This window comes from Geotrypetes seraphini, chromosome 2 (genome assembly GCF_902459505.1).
Source record: "Geotrypetes seraphini chromosome 2, aGeoSer1.1, whole genome shotgun sequence".
NCBI lineage: Eukaryota > Metazoa > Chordata > Amphibia > Gymnophiona > Dermophiidae > Geotrypetes > Geotrypetes seraphini.
This window is the reverse complement of record NC_047085.1, coordinates 35,699,276-35,711,841: the sequence shown is the minus strand read 5'-3', so window position 1 is coordinate 35,711,841 and position 12,566 is coordinate 35,699,276. Positions and strand designations below refer to the sequence as shown.

General features: G+C 40.8%; 1 protein-coding gene across 7 annotated transcripts in view; it reads right to left on the bottom strand.

The window, feature by feature from the left end:
- The window catches only part of ASAP1 (ArfGAP with SH3 domain, ankyrin repeat and PH domain 1), a 558,081-nt gene that overhangs the window by 101,460 nt on the left and 444,055 nt on the right, over positions 1–12,566 (bottom strand). For all 7 annotated transcript variants that reach the window (XM_033933030.1, XM_033933029.1, XM_033933028.1 and 4 more), the window contains one exon: positions 1,187–1,415. In XM_033933030.1, the coding sequence (XP_033788921.1) occupies positions 1,187–1,415 (229 nt within the window). The remainder of the gene's footprint in view (positions 1–1,186; positions 1,416–12,566) is intronic.

Here is a 12,566-nt window from a genome sequence, read left to right as displayed (position 1 = left end):
AAAATCTGCTGGTGTTCCAGTCGTGTTCGGGTAGTATATAAAGTTGAAGTCTCCAAGGATTACAATCAGGTTGTAAGTGTAGGTTATCTAGGCCCTAGAGGATTTATAGAGCCCCTACACTCCCCAATGAATATCCTAGATTCTAGGGTATTCATTGGGGAGTGGGGAGGGCTCTATAAATTAGTGCAAAGGTGAGATCTCTATTGTGACCTATGGAGAAGATGAGGCATTCCAGTGTATTTACTGTGAAAGTGTTTATCAGTCTCGAGTTGAGGTCAGATTTAACAATGGTGGCCCTCCTCCTCTGGTGTCGGTGTATAAGCAGGCTAGAGCCTTATAGCCAGGAGGGCAAAGCATACCCAGGGTAGTTCCATCATTGCCTTTGAGCCAGGTTTCGGTGATTAGGAGGATGTCCTAATTATTGTCTAAGAGGAAGTCTCTTAGGATGATGTTTTTGTTGTTGTCTTTGACATGGAGGGCAAAACGACCAACACTAAAAAGCTCAATGGCCCAGGGCACTCGAGTGACAAGAAACAAGAAAATGATTGATGCTCCTGCAGAGGAAAAAAAGTTTGAGGTGGCCTGAAGGAAGAAACTTAAAAGTTGGAAAAATAAAACCAAAATTGGAAGAAATACAGGCACATGATAAAAACAAAGAATTATGAAAAAAACTTTGAAAATAAGAACAGGAAGGCACAAATACACCAAAAAGTTTGAAATGCTGAAGAGAAAACTGAAGACTCAGCTTCTCAGCTCCATGAAAAACTAAGAACTGATGTTCCTGTAAGATATTGGGTGCGGTACAGTTACTGCTTTAAAATTTAAAGTGACGGTGCACTTGGTAGTGTACCTACCAGGTTCCGTGGATCATAACACTCATATGTAAAAATACAATACCTGCTTATCTTTTGAAAATTATATATATATTAATTTTGCATACTGAAAATTAAAATGATTATTTCTTTGCTAAAAAACATTTTGCACATACTTTGCTGTGATTTCTATGATGCTTCCATAAAGAACAAATGACCATGTAATAAGTTTAGCCTTAAAGATGACTGCATTAAATTAAGAAAAAATTGCCAGAAGATTAGAAATAAATAGTATGTATTCGGTAGTCCTGAATAAAGCATTCTCTCCATCATTCAGCATTAATAGACAATGAAGAGCTTCCAGAAAGACTTACCTTTGACAGTTGTTCTAGGAGGAAGAGGAGGAGCATCTGTTATTGGAGATGTAGGTGAATCTGTACTTGTAGAGATAAAAATCTGGTTGGAAAAAGCTCCATATGAGAGTCTTTGCTTGTCCCTTGGTGTGTTAAACCCAGGAAGAGACAGTTTGTCTTGGGGGGAAAGACTAGAAGTATGACAGAAACTCTGAGGTCTTGGAGATCGTTCTTTCTTTATGGGACTGGGCTATAGAGAAGAAAAAAACCACATATTTAGTAATTAAATTCATATTAGAATGATTTCATTTCCTAACCTTCTTGGCTTACTTAATTTCAGGGATGCTGAAAGGTTTTTCACAGCTCAACTGTCTACACAGTTACATCAGGTTACTAGGGTGTGCACAGAAAAAAAAAAGTTTCTTTTTTGGATCATTTTTGGATTTTTGTTCAATTTTCACACTTTTTTTGGTACATTTATGGAATGAATGCATGCTTATCACACAAACCAACTTTACATGTGTTAATTTGGAGTTTATGCACATGCTGTTTATGAGCTTAAAATTCTCCAAATGGACATAGGAAACTGAAAATTAGATTAGATAATTATTTTCTAAAGATTAATGAGAAAATGTTATTTTGGAACCAGCTCTTTGGGTCAGGTGTCAGCACCTCATGTTGTAACATAGATGACTTACGTTTTAAGGAGCAAAATATGGTTTTTATTTTATACTTACTGTACTGCTTTTAACTCTTGTGATAGAGCAAAGCGGTATACAACCTATAGTTAAAATATCACAAAGGAACTACAAAGTAAGATAGGATAGAATCAACCATACCAAGAACATTCCCAATCAATTTACATCTCTAAAAGGGTAAGGGGACATAGAACAAAGGTTTTAGAGGACAGCCAACACATTTGTCAGATCCTGAGAAGTCCAACCAATATTAACTGAAGGCTTGTTAAAAAAGCCATGTTTTTATAGCAATCTTAAATTTGTCAATAAAGGCTCACTACAAATTGCCAATGATAATGAATTCCAAAGTGTGGGAGCTATGAAAAAAGCAGTGTCTAGTGGATTCTAGATGAGCAAATCAAGGAGCAGGCAAGACTAACCAGTGATCATTAAAGCACAGTTACTTACAGTAACAGGTGTTATCCAGGGACAGCAGGCAGATATTCTCACTGATGGGTGACATCACCGATGGAGTCTCGGTACGGACACTTGAAAAGTGAATCACAACTTTAAGTTTAGAAAGTTCGCAATTAGCCCGCATTGCACATGCACGAGTGCCTTCCTGCCCGACGTAGGCGTGCAGTCCCTCAGTTAAGATAAGTCAGCTAAGAAGCCAACCTGGGGAGGTGGGTGGGTTGTGAGAATATCTGCCTGCTGTCCCTAGATAACACCTGTTACGATAAGCAACTGTGCTTTATCCCATGACAAGCAGGCAGCATATTCTCACTGATGGGTGACCTCCAAGCTAACTAGAAAGGGATGGAGGCAGAGTTGGCCATTAAGAAAACAAATTTTGCAAAACTGACTGGCCGAAGTGCCCATCCCGTCTGGAAAAAATTTCCAGACAGTAATGTGAAGTGTAGGTATGAACTGAAGACCAGGTGGCAGCTTTGCAGATTTCTTCAATAGGAGTAGATCTGAGGAAAGCTACAGAAGCTGCCATAGCACATACTTTGTGAGCAGTGACATGTACTTTGTGAGCAGTGACACGACTCTCCAGAGGCAGTCTGGTATGGGTATAGCAGAATAAGATACAGGCAGCCAACCAGTTGGATATTGTCCATTTGGTGAAAGGGTGACCCAACTTGTTAGGATCAAATAAGATGAAGAGTTGGGGAAATGTTCTATAAGGCTTTGTTCGATCGATGTAGTAGGCCAAAGCACATTTACAATCCAAAGTGTGCAGCGCCGCTTCTCCTGGATGAGAATGAGGCTTAGGGAAAAAAACCTGGAAGAATAATGGACCGATTGAGATGAAAGTCCGTAATTACTTTAGATAGAAACTTAGGATGCGTGCGTAGATCCACTTTATCATGGTGAAAAACTGTGAAAGGTGGATCTGCGACCAACACTTGGAGTTCACTGACCCTCCTGGCAGAAGTGAGAGATGAGAAAATCTACTTTCCAGGTGAGAAATTTGAGATGAGCTGTTGCCACTGGTTCAAATGGTGGTTTCATCAACCTGGAAAGAACTACATTAAGGTCCCAGACGACAAGTGGAGGCTTGAGAAGTGGTTTAATATTGAAACTGGAGACCAATGGATGAGCAGTGAGGAGCTTTCCTTCGACTGGCATGTCAAAAGCTGTAATAGCGCTGAGATGGATTTCGATAGTTAAGCCCAGAATCAGAGAGATGAAGAAGATAATCCAGCACCAATTCCAATGACAAGGAAGCTAGATCATGATGATGATGACGGAGACAACATGAAGAAAATCGAGTCCACTTTTGTTGATAATACTGTTGAGTGGCCGGTTTCCTGGAAGCATCGATAATAGTGCGGACAGGCTGAGAGAGATGCAATGATGTCAGCCCAAGAAATACAAAGCTGTCAGGTGTAACGATTACAGGTTGGGATGAAGAAGAGATCCTTGATTCTGTGTAAACAGAGTAGGAAATATTGGAAGAAGTATGGGTTCTCTGGTGCAGAGTTAAGTAGAAGGGAAAACCAATGTTGTCTGGGCCACCGAGGAGCTATGAGTATCATGGTGGCTGACTCCCGCTTGAGTTTGAAAAGAGTTTTCAGGATTAGAGGAGTGGGAGAGAACGCATAGAGGAACAATTGCGTCCAATCCAGAAGAAGCGCATCTGCTTCTGGACGGTGAGGAGAGTAAAGCCTGGAGCAGAAGCAGGGCAGTTTGTGGTTGTGGGGAGCTACGAATAAGTCCACCTGAGGAGTGCCCCATTGTGCAAAGTTGAGCTGAAGAGTTGTCGAGCTGAGTGTCCATTCGTGAGGCTGGAGAATTCTGCTGAGGTTGTCTGCCAAGGAATTCTTTTCGACCTGTATGTAGACTGCTTGCAGAAAAAGATTGCGGGCGGTCGCCCAAAGCCAAATCTTTTGTTCCTATTGACAAAGGGGAAGAGAGCCCTTGCCTCCTTGCTTGTTGATGTAGTACATCGCTACTTGATTGTCTGTGTGAAGGAGAAGGACTTGGTTGTTCAGGAGATGTTGGAAATCTTTTAGCATGTAATACATCGCTCTGAGATCCAGCAAATTGATGTGAAATTTGAGTTCTTTGGAAGTCCAATACCCCTGCGGTTTAAAGCCACTCATGTGCGCTTCCCAGGCAAAGGGAGAAACATCTGTCATGAGTACCTGGTGATGTGGAGGAAGATGGAAAAGACGACCTCTGGAGAGATTGGAAGAGATCATCCACCAGTGGAGCAACTACAGAAGAGATGAGGCTACATAGATATGCTGTGAGAGTGGATCTGTCACCTGACACCACTGAGAAGCTAGGGCCCACTGAGGAGTGTGAAGATGCAATCTGGCTAGTGGGGTGACATGAACCGTGAAGACCATGTGGCCCAGGAGAACCATCATCATCTCGCAGAGATTGTTTGTAGCTGAAACATCTGTTGGCAGAGATGAAGCAAAGCAGCTAGGCAATCTGGAGGAAGAAACGCCCTCATGAGTAGTATCCAGAATAGCCCCGATGAACTGAAGACGTTGTGTTGGTTGGAGGTTGGACTTTGGGAAATTGATTTTGAAGCCCAAGGTTTGAAGGAAAGAAATGGTGTGAGTCGTTGCCAGTCACCTCCTGAGACGATGAAGCATTGATCAATCAGTCATTCAGATAAGGAAACACCTGAAGACCCTGCCACTACAATCAAGCACTTCGTGAAGACTCTGGGAAAATTTGCCAGGCTGAACAAAAGAACTTTGTACTGGTAGTGACAACAACTGAATTGAAAGCGAAGGTATCTCCTGGAAGCCGGATGAATTGGTATATGCGTGTAGGCTTACTTGAGGTCCAGGGAGCAAAGCCATTCGTTCTGAGCCAATAGCGAAACTTCTCTTTGACAAGATATTTGTTGAGAGCTTGGAGATCCAGGATGGGATCATCCAGAATGGGATCCAGACCTCCTGCCTTTTTGGGGTCCAAGAAATATTGGGAGTAAATTCCTTGGTCGTGTTGAGAGGAAGGAACTTCCTCGATGGCATTGAGGAGGAGGAGCAAAACCAAAGAAAAAAAGGGAAAAACTAACTAAAAGTCAGAAAGTCACGAGAGTGGGAAGGCAAGAAAAAGTTTAACGATTGTTAAATCGCGTCATCTTAGCTCCGCGGAAATGAAAAAACTGAGGAGACGAGCACCCTGCGTTGGGTGGGAAGTCACTCGCGCATGTGCAGTGCATCGCAAACTTTCTAAAGTCTTAAAGTGGCGACGCACTTTTAAAGTAGTCCATACCGGGGCTCCGTCGGTGACGTCACCCATGTGTGAGAATATGCTGCCTGCTTGTCTTAGGATAACTGCAGGTATTGATCAAGGTAATCTCATCCTGAAACACTTGACTTCCTTATAATAAACATGAAGGCAGGTAAAGACCATGTGGCCTATATAGTTTGCCATTTACTATCCTCTCCTCTCCCTTAGACATCCAATGTACATGTCCCAAGCTTAGTTGAATTCAGATACTTTTTGGCTCCATCAACTTCACTGGGAGGCCGTTTCAAGCATTCACTATCCTTTCCGTGAAAAGGTATTTTCTGAGATTACTTTTGAATCTATCCTTTCACCTTCATCCTTTGCTCCCTCATTCTATAGTTTCCTTTAAAATGAAAGAGACACACTTCAAGTGCATTTATGCCACATAGGTATTTAAAGTTTCTATTATATGATTTATGGTTTATTGACTTATAACCCACTTTATATAAAGCAGGTTACAACTAGTACATACATAATTAAAACAACTTCACATACAATGCAAACAAATCAGAACCCATAAGCGACCAACCAGCGTTTATAGTTATCATAAAAATTTAATTTCCATATAGCACAGTTACTTCCCTTAACAGATGTTATCCAGAGACAGCAGGCAGATATTCTCACATGTGGGTGACATCATCCACGGAGCCCCGGTACAGACAGCTTTAAAAGTGCATCGCCACTTTAAGAACTTAAAAAAGTATGCGAACTGCACGTACTGCGCATGTGTGAGTGCCTTCCTGCCCGACACAGGCTCGCGGCTCCTCAATTCCGTAAGCAAGCTAAGAAGCCAACCAGGGGAGGTGGGTGGGTTGTGAAAATATCTGCCTGCTGTCCCTGGATAACACCTGTTATGGTAAGTAACTGTGCTTTATCCCAGGAGAAGCTGGCAGCATATTCTCACATGTGGGACTCCCTATCTTACTAGAATGGGATGGAGGGAGTGTTGGCCATTAAGAAAATAAATTTTACAATACTGCTTGGCCGAAGTGACCCTCCCATCTGGAATTACATTCCAGACAATAGTGAGATGTGAATATATGAAATGAGGACCAAGTAGCAGCTTTACATATTTCAGCAATAGGTGTTGAGTGTAGGAAAGCCAGAGAAGCTGCCATAGCTCGAATCTGGTGGGCTGTGACGTAACTCCAAGTTTCAGCTCAGCCTGAGCATAAGAGAAAAAGATACAAACAGCTAACCCTGTATATATAGTTCTCTTGGATACAATATGTCCCAACTTATTAGGATCAAAGGAGATGAAAAGTTAAGCAGATGCTCTATGTGGCTCGTTTGAAATAAGAGTATCAAGAGCCGTTTCTCCAGAATGAGGAAGAGTCTTAGGAAAGAACACTGGAAGTACAGTAGATTGATTTAGATGACATTCCGTGACTACATTTGAAAGGAACTTTGGATGGGTGTGAAGCACAACTTTGTCATGATGAAACACTGTGAAAGGTGGATACGCTACCAGTGCTTGAAGTTCACTCATTTTTCGAAAAGAGGTAAGAGAGATTAGAAAAAACCACTGCCCAAGTGAGGTATTCCAGATAAGTCGAAGACACTGGTTCAAAAGAAGACTTCATAAATCTAGAGAGAACAACACTGAGTTCCCAAACTTCTGGAGGTGGTTTGACCTTGAAAAGGTCTGTTAATGAATCTGGACACAACAGGATGAGCAGTTAGAGGTTTACCATCAACTGGACTGTGAAACGCATCGATAGCACTGAGATGAACGCAAATTGAATTGGTCTTGAGGTCTAAAAATGCAGAAGAAATCCAAAATACAGGAGATACAGAGGTGGATATAGCATAAAGACGACGAAAAAAAAACACAAAGTGGAAAACTGTGTCCATTCCTGCTGGTAACTGCTGCGTAGATGGTTTTCATGACACTTCAAAGATATGTCTGACAGGATGAGAAAGATAAAACTCAGTCCATGTTAACCCGAGAGGTACCAAACTGTCAGTTGTAAAGCCTGTAGATTGAGATGCAGAAGATATATGTGATTCTACGTTAGAAGAGATGGAAAAGTGTGAAGAGGCATTGGTTCCTTGATACTGAGCTGAGGGAGAAGGAATAACCAAGGGCTAACAGAATCATGTTTGCCAATTCCTGCTTGAGCTTGCCAAGTGTCTAGAAGATGAGAGGGATAGGAGGAAATGCATAAAGAAATTTGCATGTCCAATCCAGAAGAAACACATCCGGTTTCAGGCATTGGGGTGGAAACTATCTGGAGCAAAATTGAGGGAACTTGTGATTGTGGGGGGATGCAAACAGGTCTATCTGAGAAGTCCCCCAAAGAGAGAATATGTGATGCAGAACCTCAGAGTTGAGCGCCTACTCATGTGGCTGAAGAAACCATGCTAAATCCGTCTGCGAGAGAATACTGCTTCTCTCAAATGTATACTGCTTTCAAAAATATATTGTGAACAATCACCCAGTTTCAAGTCTTGTGGGCCTCTTGAGAAAGAACGTGAGAATCCGTGTCTCCTTGCTTATGTAATACACTGCAACCTGAACGTCCATGAGGATTAGGAGGACATAGTCACAATGTGCTGAAAGGTTTTGAGAGCATCATAGACCACTCTGAGTTTCAAAAGATATAGATAGAAAAAAACAATAGATTAGCAACTTTAAATGCGAATACTGGCCAGATAAACCCCGCAAGCGTAGGAGGATGAGTGCATGGTCAGAACCTTCTGAAGTGGAGGTGTGTGAAAACAAAAACCTCCTGGAAAGCAAGAAAAAACTCAGCTAACACTGCAGAGATTGTCAAAATGTAAAGTGTTAAGGCAATGGGTCGTGAGCTTGAACCACAAGAATCTATTAAAGAGTCTTGAGATGAAGTCTCTTAAACGTAGTAACATGCACCATGGAGGTCAAGTGACCCAGGAGTACCATCAGGCATATAACCCAGACTGATGGAAGATAAGACTGCTCACAAAATGCATCAATATGGAGGGTGAAAAAAGAGAAATGTGAACCAAGTCCCTACAAGGACCCCATTACAAGGTTGAATCCTTGATGAGCTAATCATCCAATCAGGGAAAAACTCTGAGAGTTTGTTTGCAATGCTGTTGTTACTACAACCAGGCTTTGATGACTACTCTGGCAAAGGATGCAAGGCCAAAAGTGTAGGATTCTGAATTGATAATGATGCTGTGCCTTCGGAAATCCAAGTAATTTCCAGAGATTGGGAAGTACTGGAAGATATGAAGAAACTTCTGTTTCAATCCAGGAGCAGAGCACTCATTGCGACCTGAGAGGGAATATAACATTATCAAAGAAAATACAGGGAAGTACTTGTCCATGAAGTGGAAATTTGTTGAGGATCCTGAGGCCTAAAAATTGGCCAGAGACCTCCCTTTCCTCTTGGAATGAGGATAAAACCAGACGTACAAAACGCCGGTTGCCCTGCAGAAGGAAAGCTTCTTGGAGAAAGCAAAGAAATACGCTCCCTCGAAAAAGAGTAGAATTAAAGAAAGACTCTTGAAGATCTGGAGGCATAACATGGAGGCCTGCGAAGATCTCCAAAAAGATCTGACAACACTGGAAAAATGGGCCAAAAAGTGGCAAATGAGTTTCAACATAGGGAAATGCAAGGTCATGCATATAGGGAAAAAAACCCCGATGTTCACTTACAAAATGGGGGGATCAGCGCTAGGGGTGAGCGACCTTGAAAGAGACCTGGGAGTGATGGTAGACACAACATTGAAGGCGTCGGCGCAGTGTGCCACGGCCTCAAGGAAAGCAAACAGAATGTTGGGTATCATTAAGAAGGGTATCACGACCAGGACAAAGGAAGTCATCCTGCCACTGTATCGTGCTATGGTGCGCCCGCACCTGGAGTACTATGTTCAGTTCTGGTTGCCATACCTCAAGAAGGACATGGAGGTACTTGAGAGGGTCCAGAGAAGAGCAACTAAGCTAATAAAGGGCATGGAGGACCTTTCATATACTGACAGACTGAAAAAGCTAGGGCTTTTCTCCCTGGAAAAGCGGAGACTTAGAGGAGACATGATAGAAACCTTCAAGATCATGAAGGGCATAGAAAAAATAGACAGGGACAGATTTTTCAAATTAAGGGGCTCAATAAGTACAAGGGGGCACTCAGAGAAATTGAAAGGGGAGAGGTTTAGAACAAACGCCAGGAAGTTCTTTTTCACACAGAGGGTGGTGGATACATGGAACGCGCTACCAGAGGATGTGATAAACAGGAGCACGCTACAGGGGTTCAAAGAAGCTTTGGATAGGCACTTGGAAGACAAAGGGATTGAGGGGTACAGATAAGAGTAAAGGTAGATTATAGGGATGGGATTAGAGGTAAGTTACAAAATTAATCAGGGACCACTGTTCAGGCACTAGGCCTGATGGGCCGCCGCGGCAGCGGACCGCTGAGCAAGATGGACCTCTGGTCTGACTAAGCGGGGGCAACTTCTTATGTTCTTATGTTCATAATAATCAAGTGAAGAGAAAGTTATTCTCCAAAGAGATTTGCTCTTTTCTTGTTTGTTTTTCTTTTAAATGTAGTGGCCTCCACCTCCCTTACAGCCACTCCCAAACCTCAGGGCTTTTGGAATCAGAAAGACAATGGAGGAAACGTGTGACAAATGTCTATTAAAGAATAGGTGTAGGAAAACAAACTTAAAAAGAACTGTATGTCTTCTAAAGGTACTGTATAAACATTGCTGGAACAGTGGAAGACCTCCTGGAGAAGAACCACCTAGTTGATCCTGCTTTAAAACAGATCAGATCAGAATATCTCTGCACAGTTCACTTGCAGAAGGAAAAACTGAAGTGGGGGCACTACACTGGCAATGTGGGAGGTACTTAAAGTTGTAAGTATCACACTTTTGCAAAACCCAGTTCATGAGAATAGATTGATCACCTAACATAATGACTTCTGAGTAGAAGTAACAGAATGAGCATTAAACCAATTCAGAATGAGCATTAAACCAATTTAGCACTAACTAAACTTTTTAAGGCACACTAATGCCTTAAATGCACTGAATGTACATCCTTGCTAGTAAAATACTAGTTTTTATCATCAAGAAGATTGTGTGACTGTGTTTCTAAAATTGTTGTTTTATTCTAAGGTATTTGAGTATATGTATCTATTTCAGAGAAAGTTAGCTGTGTAGATTTTGTAATGTAATCCGAGTTGGTTACAGCAATGTTAATTCATGGTATAAAGCATAATGGTATTTGCAACCATTTACAAAACGTAGCCAGGTAGGGGCAAAGGTGTAATTGGCATTTTGTCTCATTAGAAAAGCCATATGGTATTCAAATTTACTTGGGACGTTTACTCCTCCATTTTGTTTGGAGCATTTCAAAACTATCCTAGGTGGTTTTCTTATTTCATAGTAAAAGTGACAAAATATTTTCTATTGTATTGTAAGTCTTTTAATAAAGTAAAAAAAGGAAGCATGCTTAACATATAATTGAGTTTTAGTACAATAACCATTTTTATTGATTCCAAACACCCCCACCATGATTGGCATAGAGAAATCCATTTGTGGGTGAGCGCCTTTGCTAATCTTTTGAGATTAGCAGATTTTAATGATACAGAACATTACTCCTAAATATTTTAAAGACTTAGATGAACATTTAAAATTGAATGTCCCAGAGAGTTCTTCATATCAGAACAGTTAGTTGCCATTATTTCAGCTTTGTTAGTGTTAAATTTATAACCAGAGATACAGGAATAATTCGATATAATATTCAATATGAATAGGATAGATGTAGTAGTGTATATGAGAAAAATATCAAAAAAATTCAAGAAAAGGATGCCCAAAATAAATCACAAAAAACTGCACCCTCCAAACATACAGGACAAGAAAATCACCTTTCTTTGCAAAAAAGGGAGAAAAGACCTCAGTGTCTAATAGGGGCTCTTTAGGCTTCCCATATAGACAGGCTAGTATTAAACAGAGTTTAATCCTAGCAGATACATCCTTGGTCAAAAAAACTCCCAGTTAATATGTGAACTTCTATTCTTATTTTTCTTATAGTTTTATATATTTTTCTATACTTTTCTTATGTTTTTCTAATTTTTCTTCAAGCAATTGTTTTCAAAAATAGAGGTCACTTATCTGAGTATTTAGGTATTCAGGTGTAGTCCTGGAGTAAAGAAAGCAGGAAAAACTGCTCCATGGAAAAAAGCTAACAATCAAACATTCTTCCAAAACATCCAACAGGGGCCCCTGATTGGTAGCTTTTTTCCATGGAGCAGTTTTTCCTGTTTTCTTTACTCCAGGACTACACCTGAATACCTAAATACTCAGATAAGTGACCTCTATTTTTGAAAACAATTGCTTGAAGAAAAATTTGAAAAAAATAAGAAAAGTATAGAAAAATATATAAAACTATAAGAAAAATAAGAATAGAAGTTCACATATTAACTGGGAGTTTTTTTGACCAAGGGTGTGTCTGCTAGGATTAAACTCTGTTTAATACTAGCCTGTCTCTATGGGAAGCCTAAAGAGCCCCTATGAGACACTGAGGTCTTTTCTCCCTTTTTTGCAAAGAAAGGTGATTTTCTTGTCCTGTATGTTTGGAGGGTGCAGTTTTTTGTAGTGTATATGAGCACATCGTTGGCATATGCAGAAAGTTTAACAGTTACATAGCAGGGTTTTAAAAAGGTTTGGATAATTTCATAAAAGAGAAGTCCAGAGGCTATTATTGAGATGGCTTGAGGAAATCCACTGCTTATTCCTAGGATAAGAAGCATAAAATCTGTTTTACTCCTTGGGAACTTGCCAGGTGCCTGTGACCTGGGTTGGCCACTGTTAGAAACAGGATGCTGCATATATATTAAACAGTGATAAGATATCTTTCCCTGAGCTCATTTTCACATAAATCCATCTTCCCAAGGGATCTATTGATATCAAATTGAACGTTGCCAAACATATTTTATGTACCAAAATAGTGGCCAAACATTTTTTATGTACCAAAA